This window comes from Mercenaria mercenaria, chromosome 4 (assembly GCF_021730395.1).
Source record: "Mercenaria mercenaria strain notata chromosome 4, MADL_Memer_1, whole genome shotgun sequence".
Lineage (NCBI taxonomy): Eukaryota > Metazoa > Mollusca > Bivalvia > Venerida > Veneridae > Mercenaria > Mercenaria mercenaria.
This window is the reverse complement of record NC_069364.1, coordinates 4,503,997-4,525,416: the sequence shown is the minus strand read 5'-3', so window position 1 is coordinate 4,525,416 and position 21,420 is coordinate 4,503,997. Positions and strand designations below refer to the sequence as shown.

The window sequence follows — 21,420 nt, the reverse complement described above, 5'->3', positions numbered from 1 at the left end:
AAGACAGACATGAACATATTAGTTGTATTTACATTAATAATTCCCGAATTACCAAAGGAAATTCTGACATTCATCTTCAAATTTCGTTATGAGGGAGCCATCTGTAACAAAAAATTATACCGACAGTATCAAGATTTTTTAAAAAATAAAGTATATTTTATTATGACGAAGGGCTCTTTAAACTAAAGGTTGAGATGAAAGTTCGATTTTGTAACATAACACGGCAATAGACTGAAGCAAATGCCACTGTTTTGGTACTATATGGTTAAATAATAAACAGTTTAAGAAAACATCCCGACTGGTTTCACAATTATCCTGTAAATATTAAATTTGAAATATATATTACACGCATTTTCAGTGCAGAAGACAAGTTCATATATAATTTAATACCTTCCATATAGTCTCTTACAGCGGGGCGTGGCGGAAAGGAAGGTGTGTTTTTCCCAAAATGCTCCTCGAAAGTGTAATCCGGATATTCCATGTTCTCTTTAAAAGTGTTACTCCACATATTTCTATACATGCTGTTATGGCATGGTTCTCCATGTTCATCCACGCCTGTATAATAACATAAGTGTTTTATACATTAGAAAATATGAAGATGGGGATATGTTTAGAACATGCACCGTTTTTACCTTAAATCCCGACATAATATGTCATCGTATCTCGAACGCTTAACTGATATCGCGAGCGCTCAAAATATTTTATATAAGAAAAAATAAGTACCTGTCGTAAACATATCACCATAGTATTCAGATAAACAACCCTTAATTGATCGGTTTTATTTAACTTTGTCGACGTGTATCTTAAAAGAGTTCTGACATACTGGTTAAATGATACCTTTCATTGATAAATAACTTGCTCTTAAACGGTTATCAATTAATCGCGAAATTCATTACAATAAAAGTATTGATATGAAATCAGCTCGAGATTTTGGTATAAAGTTCATCATCACACAGGACCACAAACCTTCCGTTAGCTAGATTCATGGCTTCCTCATATGAATAATTCCCCCTAAGCGAAGGTTCGAACCCAGATTAATTAAATGGTGATTCGACATGGTCACGAATCTCATTTTCTCACTGTTTGGAAACACAGCCGTGCGTATATGAGTAACTAAATGGTGTTCATAAATACCTGACGAGTGCAAATAGAACGAAAGATGTGATTAAAAAAATACACTCTCCTTTTAGCTTCTTCCATTGAAAGACAGTATATTTTTTAAATATACCATTCTAATTCAAAGATAGAATTCATATAGTTTATATGCATAACACAACGTAAAAATAGTCAACTGTGAATGACACTATAAGTTTTGTAATCAGAAGTTGTGCTTTAAATATAACGAAAAAGAAATATATTATCCGTTTTGTATATTACCTGTTCTCCATGAGAAATTCCAAAGTCCTCCCCATGTGCCCTGTTTCTCGTAACATACAACCTCTGGCATTGGTTGTAGTTTTGCGAAGTGAAACAATGTTGACATTCCTGAGGGTCCTGCACCGATGACACATATTCTTTTGGCCATCTTGTTGTTTGAAAGTTAACTTTAGCAAGGGTGTTCTGCAAGAGTTAAAGACACGTCACGTTTGAGATATTTTAGCATTATTGCAATACACAATTGGCATTAAAATGGTGTTTCTAATACATTTACACATTAGATTAATCCTCAATATCTATGTGAAAATATGGGATGTGATTTATATGATTACAACACTGTGAGTTGCTCTAATTAGTGACAAATGACAGGAATTCTTACGTGATTTAGATAGACAAAACGACAGTGAGGTAACAATGTTTTAATTTATGACTTGTAAGCTACAATATAGAAGGGATGTATTTTAAGAAAATCAAACTGGAAGGTAGAAATAAAAGCAAACTTTTAATTACGTCATGAGTCATCACATACACCTGTCATAATTGCCCTTAGTTTTCACGATCTGTCAGAATTATTTTTATCTCTCCATTCTGCATATGTAGTCCTGATGAGGAAAGCTGGCATTTTAATGCTTGCGACAATTATATTATACTGAACAACAACTTTGAAAGAAAATGTATATCATGAGAGTTTGCCATTTATAACAGAAAGTTACGTTATCATCGTGTATTGTTAGATACAAAAGCAAAGACTTATTATTCTTAGAATTACTTGCCAAAATTGGTTATTTGAATATACTATTTACAAGAAGTTAACAAATACAGAGGTCTTAAAGTTACAGATTAATTAGTTCTGTTTTATAATAACGCAATCATAATTTACATCACACTACGTTACCATTAAAAACGTGAATAGCATTTGCATTAAAACATATACAGCAAAACAGATTGACTAGTGAGTAGTCTAAAATAGAGAAAAGTGGAAGCTTCACAGGTTGCCCAACACGACAAAAACGAAAATGTTGCAGGCTCGGTTTGATTGAGCCTGTTCATGGACGGTAATAGAAATGCATGCTACCGTCCACGCCCTCTAGCCCCAGGTTGAGCAGAACTCAACATTTACACATGCTAAAAGTACAAAAATCAATTAAGAGACATCCGCAGATGTATTCAAGGGGCGGTGAACATGGAAACCTTCAATGAGACACGTGTTGAGGCGTGTAATTCATGAAGAGCGGCGTTTGGTCCCCAGATAAGTATGGGGTTTGCCCCAACGAGAAAACAATGGGCAGAACAAACAAACTAGAATTTAGAAAGGGGTCTGGGGAATTATGGAGCCTGCGTATCACAGGAACTGTCAAAAGACAAAATTAAAAAGCAGGCCCATATCCAAGGAGTGATTATAAAAATACCCAAGGATATAAAAGCGGGAGTATTGGAACCACCCATGCCGAAATGGTCATTTGAGAAACTAAACAGTCCCAATAATTGACATAAAAGTCTTTGCTGAACGATCTGCGAAAATCGAAATATAAAAAGCCCTGATTGAATGTACGGGGAGATTTTTTCGGCCGCCACAACGGCACAAACAACGCTGCTGTGACAATAAAATAGAGAAAAGGGTGGACGCTTCACAGGTCGCCAACAGGGACAAAAAACGAAAATGTTGCAGGCCGGTTTGATTGAGCCTGTTCATGGACGGTAGTGGAAAAGCATGCTACCGTCCACGCCCTCTAGCCCCGGGTTGAGCAGAACTCAACATTTACACATGCTAAAAGTACAAAAATCAATTTAGAGACATCCGCAGATGTATTCAAACGACGGTGAACATGGAACCTTCAATGATACACGTGTAAGGCATGTATCTGAAATAGAAGTGGTGAATTGTAATCAGCATAGTTTCAATTTCACATATATATAATTAACATAAATTCAGTTAAACAATAACATTTATAAAGTTTTACGTACCATATGATTATTACGTTTTTTACGAAAAATGTATGATGAAATATACAAAATGTTTGTCTTGACTAGGTTAATAACTGCAATGGTGTGACCTAATGTTCTTTGCCATAAACATGGGTCACATCATCAATAACATAAAATTCCATTGTAACAAAATGCTATCATTCGGAATATCAAGAAAGTACTGACAAGGTAGTGATCACAAAGCTGTACAGTGACTAGATTGGGATGCTGAAAGCTTTCCTTTTCTATACTTCAAATACCTACATCTGTTTTGTTTGACGGTTGTTACAAACTACATTTCCCATGCATGCACAAAATATCGTAGATGACAGGCGCGCACTGTTACATCTACATCTTGCAGATGAGCAAGCCTGTTGACTTTTTCCCATCTAAATAATGTAGGGTCGGGATTAGGAGGGTTTGATTCTAGAGAGATTGTCTTACATATGCATGTTTGCAGATAAGCCCGTCTTACATTCTGTTCAAAAGACTCGGTTGTGGGAGGCAATGAAGAGATTTTCGGTGACGCAAAAGGTGATTTTCCTACTTTTGATGCCCACAAATGTTGACGTACATCTGACATACTTACAAGGTCCGTATGATAACCATAGCATTGCAACAAACTTCGTACAGACTTTCATAACAGTTCCGAAATCCGACGTCGGACCGCCGACACAAACCAAAGGTGCAGAACCTGACTGCAGTATATCTTCACAACAGTTCCTTTTCCAATTCCGAAATGACTTGCAATGCTATCACAACTGGACAAAGCATTTGTTGTCAGAAGATCAGGTATTGTAGCTGAATGCTCAGACGAGCTTGCCTTAATGTCCACTGACACACGATCTCCTACAGGTGACTCCATTATGACGTTCTGTGTGAGCCCTTGTTGTACATAGTGGTCCAGAAGTAGTACAAATACATCACTATCATCAGATATTATGAACACACATTAATGGCAAATAAAATTATCCAGTGGAATTGCCGTTGACTTAAAGCAAATTACAATGAAATTCTCCTTCTTCTATCAAAATATAATCCTACACTTATGTGCCTTAGTGAAACATTTTTGAAAGAAACGGAGAAAATAGATTTCAAAAACTATTCAGTGTATAACTTCATTAATAATAACACTGACAGAGCTTCTGGTGGTACATCTATTATTATTAATAATGCATGTCCGAAACAGACAAAATTGTTCTAATACAAGTATTAAATCAGTTGCATTTAACTTTTACATTGCATCGACCAATTACTACCTGTTCGATTTATATACTCCAAGTTAAACTAATCTGAAGATCTTGATGATTTTTAAAAAACAATTACCACAACCATTTTTGCTTAGGGAGTTTTTTAATGGTCATCTGAATTTTGGGGCTGTTCTGACAGCAACACTAGAGGTCAAAAATTGAAACATTTATTGAAAGAAATGCCCTGTGTTTATTAAATGATAAATCAAAAACGTATCTCTATCCTGCAACAGGTAACTTCTTCGCTTGATTTGACAATTTGTCAACCGACACCTTTCTTGATTTTGAAGGGGAAAGTACTGGATGACTTGCAGGGGCAGTGACCATTTTCCAATTATATTTCAAATACTTCTAATCTCCCCTTTAGCCCACCCTTCATAATTAAAATTTAATAAAGCTGACTGGAAGCAATTTCAAACGTTATGCAAAATGATTTGACTTGGAGAATTTTACAAATTTTTATGATCCTATTGATCGGTTTTCGGTTCTTCGTCCGATATTGCTGACAAGTCTATTCCTAAAACTTCAAGAAATGGTAAACATACAAATAAGCCTTGGTATAAGGACGATTGTAAGACCACTGTTCGAAAACGTAGAGCGGCCATTAAAAAATTCAATATACGGCCGACAATAGACAATCTATAATCAGTTAAGATTCTGAGAGCAAAAGCTCGCATAACTATAAAACAAGCAAAGAAAAAATCATGGCGTTCATCGTTTCCAAAATTAATTCTAGGTCATCGGTTTAAAAAGGTTGGGAAATGATTTGGTAAAATAAGGGGGGAAAAAGGGAAAAAAACATCGAATTTTTCCCCATCTAACAAATCAGACAGTCTATTGCATCTACTAAGGAGGACATTGCCAATACACTTGGTGAATCTTTTCGAACAACTCTTCATCAAACAATTATGATCAAAGGTTTCAAAACATTAAATCGATAAAGAAAGTAACCTTTAAATTTTGATTAAAAATAATGATGAGATTATAAAAAAAAACAAGAAAAAATATCAAACAGGGAATGCCACGCACCAAAAACGCAGCCCCCCCAAACGAAACCCCAGCACGCAGACGCGCGCACCACACACACACACACACGCACACTCACACACACACACACACACACACACTAAAAGCCAACACATAAGGACAAAACGAACAACACACACATACAAAGCCAACACATAAGGACAAAACGAACAAACAAAGGAACACAGTGGGGCACCCCTTGGAACGGTCAGTGGAAAAAAAACACCACTGGGAGCTTAAAACCGGGTTTTATGGTGCACTAACCTCACTCTTACCCCACCATGTTCCAAAGACATGGGACAGTGTAAATAAAAGTAATAAACCCTTTTCGCTCACAGAATTGCTTGACTCTTTAGAAAAATGTCGTCGTGATACTGCAGCTGGTCCAGACCAAATTCATTATCAACTTTTAAAACATTTACCACACGAATCATTAGACCTCCTCCTTGAAATTTATAATTTAAACATGGAAAAACTGGCATTTTTTCCAGTTTCCCTAGAGAGAAGCTATAGTTATCCCAATACTAAAACCGGAAGATAGTACAAACCCAGAAATTTTAAGACCGATTGCCCCTTACTAGTTGTTTATGTAAAACTCTAGAACGTATGATCAATTCTATGCTAGTTTGGTATCTTGAATCTCAAGGCCTAGTTACTAACTTTCAAAGCGGTTTTCGCAAGCAGCGCAGCACAACTGATCATCTTGTTCGACTGGAAAATTTTTTTCGTGATGCATTTGTTGAAAAGGAGCATCTTGTGTCTGTCTTTTTCGATCTAGAAAAGGCTTATGACACTACATGGAAATATGGTATTATGAATGATCTTAACGACTTAGGTTTTAAAGGTCGTCTTCCAACATTTATATCACAATTTTTATCTGATCGCAATTTTAAAGTACGTGTTCGAGATACCCTTTCTGACTCTTTTGAGCAATAACAGGGAGTTCCACAAGGTTCAATTTTATCTGTTACACTTTTTAGCATCAAAATTAATAATATTGAGAAATGTTTGTTACCAGGGACAGATTGTTCATTATATGTTGATGATTTTCTGATATGTTATCGTTCAAAAAAATATGGTACAAGAACGCCAAAACTAAAATAGTGTTTGAATAAAGTTCAAACCTGGGCCATGGAAAAGGGTTTTTTAAATTTTTCCCAATCGAAAAACTCAGTGGCCCACCTTGTCAATTACGGAAACATCATTGTGACCCTGAGCTTTTTCAAAATGGTACAAAAATCCCCGTTGTTGACGAAGCAAAATTTCTTGATGTTATTTTTGATAAAAAGATTTCTTTTTAAATACCACATATAAAATACGAAAACCCAAATGTTTGAAATCATTGAATTTTTAAAGGTAATTTCAAATGATTGGGGAGCAGATCGCAAGGTTTTGTTAAGACTTTATAGAGCTTTGATTAGTTTCCAAGCTGATTACGGTTGTGTTGTTTATGGTTCAGTCAGGGAAAACGTATTTACAAAATGTTGGATATATTCATAATCAAGGTCTTCGTATTGTCTTGGCGCATTTTAGAACATCGTCGTTGAAAGTTTGTATGTTGAAGCAAACGAACCCTCCCTTTACACGAGACGTGAAAAACTGTCATTGCAATATGCTCTGAGGGTAGCTGCCAACAAATCAAATCCGCTCATATATCATATTTAACCAAGTACCAAGATTCGTATGACAGAAAACCAAAACAAATTAAACATTTTGGATTCGCATCAACAATTCTATGAAGGAAATGATTTTGACTTCGATGGTTTTAAAAGAAAATTTTAGTTATGAATACACCACCATGGACTCTTAATTCTCCAAACATTCTTTTTGATATGAAAAACCCCCTTGAAAAAGTCTGAAACAAACCCTGAAATATTCAAGTCCAAATATAACGAAATCAAATCGACTTTCAAAGATCATTTTCCAATTTATACAGATGGTTCAAAAAATGATTCAAAGGTTGGATGTGCCGCCGTTAGCCACCTACATCACCAAAATTACGTTTGCCAAATAACGCTTCAATATTTTCAGCTGAGGCAAAAGTATTGATTTGGCCCTTAATTTTATTTCAGAATATAATGAAGAAAAGTTTTTATCTTTTCCCATTCACTTTCATATTACAATCAATTCACAACCGAAATACGGAAAATCCTTTCATTCAAATATTCTTCTCAAGGTTCATGAACTATCTTTTAAGAAGTCCATCATATTCTGTTGGACTCCTAGCCATGTTTGTATTCATGGAAATGAGAATGCTGATACTGCAGCAAAGAAATCACTTTCATTACAGCAATCTAAATTGAAATTACCATATACTGATTTTAGGCCAAATACCAACAAATACATTTTAACTAAATGGCAGTCTTCTGGAACAAATGCTTCGTTCAAAAACTCGTGAAATTAAACCTACTTTTGGTGAATGGCACCAAGGAAACGATCTTTTCGCAGGGAGGAAGTTGTTCTTTCTCGTTGTCGAATAGGTATTTCTCGGTTGACTCTTCGTATCTTTTGAACAATGAAAAAAAAACCTGAATGTGTTTCCATGGGCAAACAACGCTTACTGTTAAACATGTTTAAATTTGACTGTGTAGACTTCGATCCACAGCGCAATTCATACTATAATGTTGAATCGTTTAAAAGGAAAGTTTGAGCAAATTTCTGCCGACAAAAATTTTTCAATTTTTGAAACAAATAGGCTTATATCAAAAATCTGAACCTTATTTGATTTTTATTCACAACTTTACACTTTATATGCTTGCAAATGATTTTTACTTTATATATGTATATACATTTTTACTTTAATAGTTTTATATATGCTTTACAATTTACGTAATCCATTTAACTTTTGCTCGGCGATATATGACCTTTTTGTGTCGGTTCGCCGTAAAACCCGACTCATTCATTCATTTTATGAACACACATTGCCAAACAGGCTTCAACAGTCATCATTGATGGTTCTGCCATATTGTATATAATACGTTGGCCTGCTATTGGGACAATAGGTGTTTATGTGAAAAGTACACTGAACAAAAATTAGAAACACAAGACGTTTATCTACTTTTTGACCGCTTACAATGCAGTTCCCATCGCCGACGAACATCAGTTGATAGCAAAAAGAGGCAAATAATACAGCTGAAAGTAGATGACTTGGAATCTTACACACTTGCTCGCACAAAAATTAGGCGAAAGTTTGTTATCATTGGACAAGATAAAATATCAACAGAAATTAATTTGAACGTTAAAATCCGACGTGAAGATTTAAATACAACACACAAAGAGGCTAATAATATTTTGGTACAACAAGTGGTTTTTGTATTCAAAGAGAGCATGCAAGGTGCGTCTGTAATATCCGATAATACAGATGTATTTGTACTACTCCTGGACCACTATTTACAACAAGGGCTCACACAGAACGTCATAATGGAGTCACCTGTAGGAGATCGTGTGTCAGTAGACCCTTAAGGCAACCTGTCTGAGCATTCAGCTATAATACCTGACCCTTTTGACAACAAATGGGTCTGTCCAGTTTTTGATAGCAATTGCAAGTCATTTCAGAATTGGAAAGGAACTGTTGTGAAGATATACTGCGTCAGGTTCTGCACATTAAGGCAACAGCGTCCGAGAATATAGCTATAATACATGACATTCTGGCAGCACATGCTTTGTCCGGTTGTGATAGCACTGCAAGTCATTTCAGAGTTGGAAAAGGAACTGCTGTGAAGATATTGCAAAGTGCTATGGTTATTATACGGACCCTGAAAGTATGTCAGCTGTACGTCAAAATGTGTGGGTTCAGGGAAATAGGAAAAACACCCTTTTTCGGCACCGAAAATCTCTTCATTGCCCCTCACAACCGAGTCGTTTTTAATAGAATGTAAAACGTGCTTATCTGCAAACACGCATATGGAAAAGCGCTCTGGAAAAAAAAGCCTCTAATCTCGACCCAACATTATTTGGATCGGAAAAAGTTAAAGCGACAAAATCGCTTTGTCCCGTTATGATAGAAGACAGCATAGCGCTCATGCCACCCGAAATATTTCAAATGATCACATATGATTGCGAAAGTCAGCAGACTTGCTCATCTGCAAGATGTAGATGTAACAGTGCGGCGCGCCTTTCATGTGCGATATTTTGTGCATGCATGGGAAGTGTAGTTTGTAACCACTCTCAAAAAAATGTAGGTTGTTTTAGTATAGCAAAGCAAAGCTTTCAGCATTCCCAATCTAGTCTCAGTACAGTTTTTGTGATCACTACCTAGTCAGTACTTTGTTGATATTCTGAATGATAGCAGTTTGCTATAATGGAATTTCATGTTATTGATAATGTGACCCATGTTTATGGCAAAGAACATTTGGGCACACCATTGCAGTCATTAACATAGGCAGGACAAACATTTTGTATATTTTGTTATACATTTTTCGTATAATATGTAATAATCATATGTACTTAAAACCTTATAAATTTTACTGTTTAACTGAATTTATGTTAATTATATATATGTGCAATTGAAACTATGCTGATTACAATTCACAAATTCTAGTTCAAATACATGCCTTAGACTACCCACTAGTCAATCTGTTTTGCTGTATATGTTTTAATGCAAATGCTATTCACGTTTTTAATGGTAACGTAGTGTAATGTAAATTATGATTGAGTTATTCTAAAAAGGTGGTAAATGTCTGAAACTATGAAAACGCTGTATTTGTTAACTTGTAAATGGTATATTCAAATAAAGAACTCTGGCAAATAATTCTATGAATACTAAGTCTTTGCTTTTGTATCTAAAAATACATAATGGTAACGTAACTTTCTGTTATAAATGGCGAAATCTTATGATATATATTTTCTTTCAAAGTTGTTGTTCTGTATAATATAATTGTCGCAAACATTGAAAATGCACAGAATATCTGACTGAAGACTTACTGTAAGACTTTATTAAATTTATTGGTAACATATTGGTAAAGTATTTTAACGTAGACTTCATTTTTATGAAAACATTTGTTGCATTTGTTTAGCACATCATTCTGGAGATATCTACTTATAAATGGAACTATCTGATGGCAATATTGTTTGATTAAATATATGTTATCTGAATGTGACATAAACTTATCATTTGCTTAAGACGCCATTTTGGTCGCCATCTTTAATCCTTCATTAAAAGGTTTGCCTAATGATGACAGGGTGTCATCAAACGGATTCAACTTTTTCACCATCAGGGCAACTGAAAATAGTAAAAAAATTTCTATCTACCCCCAAACATGGTCCTACTTGGTCTCATCAGGACTAATGCATTGTTTTTTAAGTATCTTGGTAGGACATTTTAGTGTGTAACTTACTTTACATTCCACATCAATATTTGTGCTTGAAGTTACTTTGTTGAGCTCACTGAAGACACGTAAGAATTTCTATTGTTTTAGTTTATTGTCTGTTATAAAGGTAGCAAACCCCGATATTAAGATACAAGTATTGTTACTTTCTGGTGGGAAAAGGAAACTATTTTTGGAAAGAACTTAATATTCTTTGTTGTTTTTGTCATTCATCGGAAATTCAAAACGTGATACCACCTTAACCTAAAGTATAGATACCGAATATGTGTACAACACCTAGGTGTTATATCTTGCATAATATATGTAGAAATGGGTCATACGTTAGGGAGTTCGAAGGTTCCATGTGCACCGCAGTATGAATACATCTGCGGATGTCTCTAAATTATATTCTAGTACATATAACATATGTAAATGTTGAGTTCTACTCAACCCGGGGCTAGAGGGCGTGGACTGTAGCTTGCATTTCCACTACCGTCCATAAACAGGCTCAATCAAACCGAGCCTGCAACATTTTCGTTTATGTCGTGCTGGGCGACCTGTGGTTTTCCACTACTTAAGACCTTAAAATGTTTGTTTCCAAGTACACAGACCTGAATCCAATTTGTTTTTACTAGGAGGTGGGGGAGGATGGGCGCACAAGTTGAATGTGCAGTCCTCACTGCATAGGCGTGTAGCGTCAAGTTGGGACAGATACGGTAGTTGTGAGGGAACTACCCCCACCCCCACCACTGAATGTTTTAAAAACGGAGTTATGAAATGGTGACCTCTGGTGTATTTCGGTCTAAATTCTGAATTTCAACATGTGATTAGTCTAAGTATAGGAAAAGACATAGGCATATAATGACCTCACTTCTAAACATCATTTTGTTAGGACCTCCCATCATGTTCAAATATAAAACTCTATGGGTATACATGGGAGAAGTATGTGAAAGGTTTTGAATAGGTACCCCAGCTGTGAGGGCCAGGGTGTCACCCCTGGAAAGTTATGAAAAATATGGTTGGTGAAATGGTAAACTCTGGTGCATTGCTGGAGTATAGGTCACTTCTCAGCCCGCTAGGTTTAGGGGAGAAGGGAATTTTATGAAAAAAAAAGACTTTGGTTTGTCTTGGAAACAATTCTGACTACCCAATCACTGCAAAAAAGTCTCCTGGTCAGATAGTCAATATAACCTAAGAGGTGAAGCGTAAGAATGCAATCAAGCAAAAGTATTTGGTTTGACAGAGTCTGTTTATGGTTGGTAATGAAATGTGCAACACCCGACCCGGTTTAAACGGAATAATAGTATGCATTCATATTGAACAGATTCCATGATCTTAAAGGATCATAAAATATGACTGTAAACACTACTTTATACTAAGTAATACTTTTCAGGAAATTCAGATAGACACTTACTCGTTTCCGAAAATATTGAAACTTATTAGAAAAAAATATGAAATATAAATAATTAAAAGTACATTGTATATGTATATTTGGAGGCACGTTAAGGGAACCATGTGCTGCAACCAACTGAAGATGTTACCAAATTATGACTAACAGACACACTTTAGTTAAACAGTTTTTGTTTTTGACGTATCTGTTGTTAAACTGATTCGCTTGTAAGAATTGCTTTTTATATAAACTAACACTGTGTACAGACACGGGGAGTTGTTTTAAGACCGCCAAGCAACACTTAAAGACTGATGTTATTATAGTTGATTAAAATCTATAAGAATATCCTTTAGAAGCATATAATGCATCAGTACAACTTTCTTGTGATTGAATTGTAGAATTTTTGCCCAAAGAAATTCAAGAAAACAACTGTCAAATATACAAAGATATTGAGAATTGTTCATGTGCATTTCATTTCTGAAACAGTATGATTGTCGTGCAGATGTATGTAGCCTAAGTTTGTTTGAAATCTACTAAGAAAATGAAAATACTTCAGTACATGATGCATTCACACTGGTAGATAAATCTGAATAAATAACACTATAACCGCATGTCTACTTAACAATAACAATAATGTTCAGCAACATGCCTTTGCAAATTTACATGATCTTGCTCTGTATCTGCAAAAGGAGTAGTAATGCATTTACAATGACAATCTTTATTGGTCAACCTAACACCTACTTAGGATTGTTGAAAAGTGGATGTGATAATAAAAAGGGGAGAGAGATGTAAACTTGTAAATTTAAAGCTATTTCATTATTAACTACGATCACTACCATATGTAGATGTATTGGTCTTTGTGATATGCATGGATTCAATACTGATATGAGTGACATAATATGATATTGGTTTAAGAAATTCGTTGTTAGATATATATATATATCTGTATTAGATATCTGTATTTCTTCTATGTCATATAATTATGTAGCAAAATAAAATGTTTAGTATGCACATTTGGATATACTAACAACTGCTATCACATTATTACATATCTGTAAATGTACTTATATCAACATACTTTTATTTCGTAAATCAGCCTTGATATTCAGTCTATGTGAATTATATGTTTACATTCTGTTAAATATCGTCATTATATAAAGAAATGAATAACAGAAGAACAATTGTATTTTTGTATTTAAAATTGGAGAATATATTGATTGCCATTTTGATTTTAAAGGGTTACCGCAAATATCTTGTTGTTAAAAAGTGTAAACTGACACTATGATACACATTTCGTAATGTAGAAATTTACATCACATCATATTTACTAAAAAGGTATTGGTCACTTTTCAATCAGCTAATTGCCTATTATGTCGTCGCCGGCTTCAAATTTGTAGTGAATGGAGAAGCTGGAAGTCATGCACTACCTGATTTGGAACTGTTCAATGTTTAAGCTAGTTTTCACAGTAAAATTTAATCATTATTCCGTCTCGCCAATGCAAGCGGGCATAAACTATCAACGAAACCAATGGAAATTTAATCAGTATAAAATCTGAGGGGGAATCATGACAGCCATTTTGAATTTGGAAAACTGTCAGTTGAGCTACATTTAGTTTTTAAGGTGGTATAAGGGCATTACATTTCATATTTATAAAATTTATTCAATAAGATTTTCAACATAAGGAGAAATATGGGCAAAATGTTTCACATATTTTAAAAATCTAAAATTTTGGCCAAATTATGTTGGCCATCTTGAATTGTTTCGGCCATTTTGAATATAGACTTTCAAAATCTTTTTTATTTCAAAAAATATAAATAAAGATTTCATTATCAAAACCCGTTTTGCCTACTTCCAACATAAATTTTACTTAGATAATCATTTTTATAGTCTTAGAAAATCGGCGGCCATCTTGGTGGCCATTTTGAATTTCAGACGCCATGTTGATTTTGTCGCTTTGGTCTCGACCAAAAATTTAGCTTATGGTGTCAAATAATAAACATACAAAGTGATTTGCTTGTAGAATTATCTGAACGATTTTTTGTAATACCACACTAACTATACTGTATACATAGACATAAGTGCATGGAGGTGGGGAGGGGAGCACCATTTTTTGAATAAATATATATAATTCCTTCTTATACAGACCATACTGATAATGTTATCCTAAAACTATCCTAGGATTCAGCATTTGGCTTTTGAAATATCCAAAATGTGTCATATGTTGATCATAATATAATACCTCGTGTCCACCCGGCACTATCAATTGCTTGCATGCGGCGACACAACAACTTCGCGCAGAAGCTCGCCATCCTTTGCAGTAAGTGAAATTCTAATATGCTTTTTTCTGTTAACACGATCTTACGCTAATATGACGTCACGTTAACGTGCGGCGACGTCAATGTTTTTGTTGCGACCAAGAAACAACGCTACTATATTTAATCTACTGTTTTGGATTAAGGGCATATAGCATCGAAATAATGTATACCAAAACCGTGTTTTAACACTATTTATACACTCGGGCGGTGATACGTCGTACAAATAATTTCACGAGGACTGCGCCCTGGTGAAATTATTACGTCCGACGTATAATCACACATCGTGCATAAATAGTGTTAATACACTCTTTTGCTATAAATTATTTCTTAAATAAACTGCAACTGGGTTAATCAAATGCTCTTTTTTACAAAAAAATGAAATATGCAACATTCAGAAAATATATCTATTGCCTGTATTTTTAAAGTTTGCACCTAAAGTTTTATAATAAGGATTTTATAACAATTGCATATAAGACATTTTTGTTAAGACCAAAGGAAAATCAAAGCCCTGAAATGACTGATTGTCAGTGCTTATTGAGTTATATTTCAAGGTAAGGGTTAAGGTTAACTTCGACTTTCCTAGAATAATGCGAATGAATTTTGAACATTGATAAACCTTTTGTACCTAAGGATTCTGAGTTTTAGTATATATATACATAAACTCTGACCGATATCAATTATCGGCTTGGGGAATATTCTTCTTAAACCTTAGCAGACACAACGTACGTTTTATTGGAAGTTCAATGTAATACAATTATAAACCTATTATTAATGAAATGAATAATAAATAATGGACAATTTCTGATTTTTAGAAGTAACTACCAATTTTAGAAGTATCTGCCAACATTTTAAGATATAAATTTCTTTATCGTCTCGTTCAAATTTCTGTAGTCACCTGAAATAACAGGAAAATTTTAACCTTAAAATATTTTGTACTATGATTACATACCCTTGACTACAGATAGAGATCAAGACAATGAATAAATGTTCAAAGTTTCAAAGACATACATGTATTTCATATAGTTTTGACAAAACATAGACTTGTACAAATTCTGAACTTGCCCCGGTCATGTTTTCTGCCTCACTTGCTTCGGTCGAGATTTCTGCCTCAACTGCCCCGATATCTTTTTACCGCAGCCATTATTTTTAGTCTTTGTCTTTTACTTTGCCCTAGCTGTATGAATTAACAGGCTTTCCGGTAGTATTTAATCTCGGTTTAGTAATTCTGTTTTCAATTTTTCATTTTCGAATAGGTATGTTATGCAAAATATGGAACAGACAAATTTACAAAAGCGTAAATACTCGATACGACGTTACAATTGTGTGATATATGTGAGATATTTCAGAATATGCGCGCATTTCATATCTCTTAATGCAAGTAATCGCTCAAGTAAGTTTGATGGAGTTAAAATTGGAAATAATCTGTTTATAGCACTGAAGGCTACCTACCACCCTACTCCCTATCCCCACCCCATTATTTAAGGGAGTTTATTAGTACAGTGAGTGATTTTAAACAAATGTTTTACCGCTATAACAATAAATGGATGTCAGGGTGACGTATTTTGATATTGTTTCATGAATAAGACATGCAGTTAAAGAAATTTTAGTGATCTTCAAAAGGTTTACCAAATATAATAGTAAATAAAGTTTTGCAGTCAAAAAATGTTAATCTAAACACGCTTAATGAAACAATATCTACAATACTGTAGAAAATTTTTTATCTTAAAATGTATGAAGCGTAATGAACGCCGCAAAGAAACTCTTTATGCCTTTTTAGTACCTGGGATCACATTACTTGGTAATATTTGCATAAGTTGCAGTGTCATTAAATTTGTAAAATAAAATGGGAATAAATAAGCACTGGATAACTCCGTTCGAAAGAAAAAGACAGTAGCCTAATACTGTAAATGTAATGAATTATTGGAAGTTTAACTTTTCAGATGTAAAATGAAGAAGATCTTCCGGTCAATTATGGCTTTTTTTACACGCTTACACATACCATTGCTACATTACATAAAATGTATTGTTCAAGATTGTACGATTATATTATACGAATACTAATTTGTAAAATTTATCATTCTAGAAAAGTATATACGTGTATTGCACTTTTCGTAGCTTTATTTAATCCGTAATGTTTTGCCACACAACCGCGTCGCCGTCAGCGTCAGCGTCATACCTTTGTTAAATTTTTCGTACCAGTCCACATTTTGACAAAGCCTTTTGTCATTTAGCTTTGAAACTTTCAACACTTGTGTACAATCATCGTGTCCAGTTTAAGGCAACAATACAGAACTTTCTCAAGGAATTTGACTGAATAATGGCCCCTTTTAACCTACAAATCTTGGTTAAATTTTTCGTATCACGTCATATTTTGTGCAAAGTGTATGGCATATGACTTTGAAACTTTTATCACGTGTTTACTGTAATAGTCTTTATCTGTAAGCAAGAGTACATAACTCTGTCAAGGATTTTGACTGAATTATGGTCCTCTTTGGACTTAAATTGATTCAATTTTCGTACAAGTCCATGTTTTGTCAAAACTTTATGACATGTGGCTTTGAAATTTTGAACACTTGTTTGTTATAACAGTTTCTATCTGTAGGTAAGAGTACATAACTCTGTCAAGTTTTTTGGCTAAATAATGGCCCTTTTGGACTTGAAGCTTGGTTCAAAATTTGTACAAGTCTATGTTTTCTCAAAATTATCTGAAATACAAGTATGTCTTTGAAACATTGAACATTTGTTCATTGTCATGATTTCTATCTGTAGTCAAGGGTATGTAATCATAGCAAAGATATCTGGCTGAATTTTGGCCCTTTTTGACTTGGAAAGCAGTTAATTTTCTTTCGAACCAGTCAATATTGTGTCTAAACTTTTAAAACTTTAACCACTTGTTTACCACCATGTAGATTCCAAGACTACATAACAAGGACAATGATAATGGCGTAGTTATGGCCCATTTTGACATAGAAATTAGTAGCATTTCGCGTATCATTCCATATTTTGTCTAGACTGTTTGATATATGGCTTTGAAACTTTAAACACTTGCTTTCCATCATAGTCTCTATGTGTAGACAAGAGTACACACAACCTTTTAGCTAAACCATTCGAAAAATAACTAGGAATCCATACTTACATCATGCGAAACTACGTGCCTATCATGAGCATTGTAGTGATGGGGTTGTTTGTATACTCTCCCAGAAAAGTTTTCATACCTTATCATCGTACAAAATATTTTGCTTTTAGTTGATTTTTTCCCCAGTTATTTCAGGTGATTTAAAGTGAAACTTGAACGAGACGATAAAGAAATTAGTATCTTAAAAATGTTGTTAGATATATGTGTTCGTCTAAATTTGGCAGTTACTTCTAAAACTCAGAAATCGTCCATTATTTATTATTCATTTCAATAATAAGTGTATTGTTATAGTACATGGAACATCCAATAAGACGTATGCTGTTTCTGCTTTATATGTATAAATATAAACAGAACATTTACACGTTAAAATTAATAAAGAAAATACTAAAAATCAGAATCCTCAGGTACAAAAGGTTTATCAGCATTCATTACAATAGTCACGTTTTCTTTTGAAATAAATTAATGTCACGGGCCATGAATTTTAATGTCATAAATCCGTTTTAAGCCAGTGCTTTAGCAACCGGCTATAGCTCTTAATCAACTACCAAGTTTCAATCTCAAGTCGTTTGAGTTTTCCTTCTATTTCTTTGTGACCGCATCACACAAATATTCTGATCGCGTAAAAAATAGTTCCGCATTTATTTTTTATAATCTTGTAATTGTTTGAGTGTGTGTGTGCAACTGAGGACCTCTGTTTTTACAACAAAAATAAACAACAACGGAATCTAGAATAATCATGAACTTTAAATTCACATTCGAAATATTCGTAATCACTTTTTCTACATGAACCCACTCTCGCGCATAACAAAAATTCTACTCGTAATGTAACACTCATAAACAAATTCCGCGTGCTTTGATTGGTTAACAGCATAGAGAGACGGTGTTTTGATTGGTTAACAGCATAAACTGGCGACATATTCTAGGAATGTCAAAGTTAACCTAACCTATAACCTAACCCTGAAATATCACTCAAAAAGCACTGGCTATCAGTCCTTTCAGGGCTTTGATTTTCCTTCGGTCTTTACAGAAATGTCTTACATGCAACTGTTATAAAAAATCATTAATATAAAACTTTAAGTGAAAACTTTTAACATGCAGGCATTATATATATCTTTTGAAAGATGCATATTTCATTTTTTAAAAAAAAAGAGATTTTGATTAACCCAGCTGAAGTTTATTTTCACTTACTGGAAAGGATGGCGAGCTTCAGTGGTGCGAAGTTGTTGTGACGCCACATACAGACAGTTAATAGTGCCGGGTGGACACGAGGTATTATATTCAAAATATGACACCTTTTTCATTTTTATGAAAACAATTGATAGATACCCATTATAGTTTATTTTTTTCATACTTTGAAGAATAATAAACTTCAGCATGGAGTAGTTGTGTTAGCATCATATGCAGACGTGAATATTGAACATGTAGTATCGTAATCAATAGATGAAATTTAATTTATGATTTAATCATTTTACTCAATATCTCTTTGAATGTTTTATTCAAACTAATGAAGTTTTATTGTATTTTTGTTATAGCAAACAATTTCATTTCAACGTGTTCGGCTCTAATTTCTGTAGTGTGTTTTACTATTTCATTTAATCGCATGTCCAGTCTTTTTTAGTAACATACTTGTCACTGGATGATAGAAGAGCTTGTCTTAAAGACTTCATGTGTGCAACATAAGACGGAACATTGATTGTGGGGAGAAATTGTTTGAGCATTTCAATACGGCAACCTTACTCCTATATGAGAACCCCCCGTCCCCCCCGCCCCCCCCCCCCACCTCACATACACACTTATCCCTGCCGGCACTATGCCTATATCATTCAGATTTCCCTAAAAACCTCAAACAAATGTCTCGGTAAAATTTAGTCGCTCGCTACGGCCATGCTGAGTCTGGAACTGGAAGTGAAATTTTCAGTGCTCGGGACATGTACAATTTTTACAAAATAAGGGGTGGGGACATAATTATGTTGTTCTGGGCAGGTTATAAGAGTTTCATGATAAATAGAAGAACAAACTACTGCCATTCGATATCAATGTTATCAGGCTCAGCAGATATGGGCGGAAAGGTGAGGTTCCCATATCAACCTCGACTTGATAACTTTGATATGAAAAGACTGTAGCCTGTCATTCTCTATTTAGGTATGATCCATGTAATAGAATACCTCCTTTTGAAGAGTATTCAGTTCCTACAATAAACCTTTTTTTTCTTTTGATAAGTGATCTCTTGCTGTTTAAAGTAAATTTACGTCTGAAACAGAAGGTTTAGTGTTAGACATCTTTAAAGATATTGTGTTTCATGCGGTAAAAGTTCTATATTTTGCCTTTACTCTTTAGATTACATATTGTGGAAGAAATGTAGGTAGGTTTTACTCCTGTCCATGCTAAGTTTTGAATGAAGTAAGCAAAATTTGAAACAGTCCCACAGTCATCGACCTTACTTTTTCAATGTTGGAGAGAAAAAACTAATGGCAAAGTGATTTCTCTGCAAACGTTTTGGGCAGTGGCCATCACTTTGAAATGTGTCTTTACTTGTGTTTGAAGAAATATCATGAATTATACAAAATTTATAAAAAAAACGACACGGTAAAAGTTGTTTAAATGTTGCATATATGTCTCTCACTGGATACAGTATATTGCTGTAATATTGTTTAGAACATTTGAAAATGTCAGTATCAGACTTAGGTTGGTGCGCGCATTTCCGATTAGTGTTTTCAATATTCTCCAGCAGCATCCGAAAATACCAGTCAGTAATGTAGAGGTCACTCCCAGACGCGTAGCGTTGCACACTTAGTTTCTCTGCTGATTGCTGAGTAACATTTGCAATCAAAGCATTAAAATAAAAAGGATTAAAGATCGAAAAAAGCAATGAAACAGGTCAGGCGAGGGTATGAGGCTAGTGTGCCAATGTTTGCGCATATATTAGTAAACTATATTTTTGTAGACTTGTAAACTTCAGAAGAAAATACAAGACCGTAGCTTGGATAATTTGTTTGATCTTAATCACGACATACCCCCGCCTCCTCCCCTAAATAAAAACTGTTACAAATAATTGCGCAATGTTTACAGATTGCACCAATTTCGAACTCCTATTTACGAGGATATGCTTGAAGAAATATCACATCTCGACGTTTTAGCCGTTCTATAAAGATGTTCCGCTCTTTAATGTAATTTTTAGCTAGTTCATTAACTGACAAAACATTTCTGTTGCATATGCATATCTCAAACTCTGGGATACGGTAAAAAATGTACTTGAGTATATATTTTAAATTTACCTTTGCAGATTTTGGTACTCCTAGTCCTACAGCTTAGTAAATATTTCACAATTGTCATTCATATAATATTTTTACTGAAGACGCGCACTTTTATTTCACTGTAAATGTTCACCGTGCTTAAATGTAGGTGATATCATACTGGTCTGTATCAACAAAAGTTTTACCACTTTTACAAAAAGTGGATGCCAGGTTAACATAATTTGATATCCTTTCATGATTCATTCATGATTTAGACACGTAAGTAAAGAAATTTTAGTAATATCTAAAAGATTTATCAGATACAATACTGAATCAAGTCAAATTGTTTTTACTGTATGAAAATGACAGTATGCGTTATCAGATACATTTGCATCATAATCTAAACACTTGCAAAAAGTAT

General features: G+C 34.3%; 1 protein-coding gene across 1 annotated transcript; it reads right to left on the bottom strand.

The window, feature by feature from the left end:
• Positions 1–48: 48 nt before the first annotated feature.
• On the bottom strand, positions 49–21,175 carry LOC123552622 (flavin-containing monooxygenase 3-like). The gene is made up of 4 exons (XM_053540020.1): positions 21,042–21,175; positions 1,378–1,560; positions 391–555; positions 49–101 (listed from the first exon to the last, which is right to left on the bottom strand). Exons 2-4 carry the CDS (start codon positions 1,523–1,525, stop codon positions 49–51), a joined length of 366 nt encoding a protein of 121 aa, XP_053395995.1. The 5' UTR covers positions 1,526–1,560; positions 21,042–21,175.
• Between the last annotated feature and the right edge of the window lie 245 nt (positions 21,176–21,420).

Excerpts from the sequence above, each read along its gene's own strand:
- LOC123552622 (XM_053540020.1), bottom strand. The coding sequence starts at position 1,525 with ATGGCCAAAAGAATATGTGTCATCGGTGCAGGACCCTCAGGAATGTCA. Across the intron at positions 556-1,377 it reads GAATTTCTCATGGAGAACAG|GCGTGGATGAACATGGAGAA; the intron begins GTAATATACAAA and ends GTTATTATACAG. Across the intron at positions 102-390 it reads TGTAAGAGACTATATGGAAG|ATGGCTCCCTCATAACGAAA; the intron begins GTATTAAATTAT and ends TTTTTGTTACAG.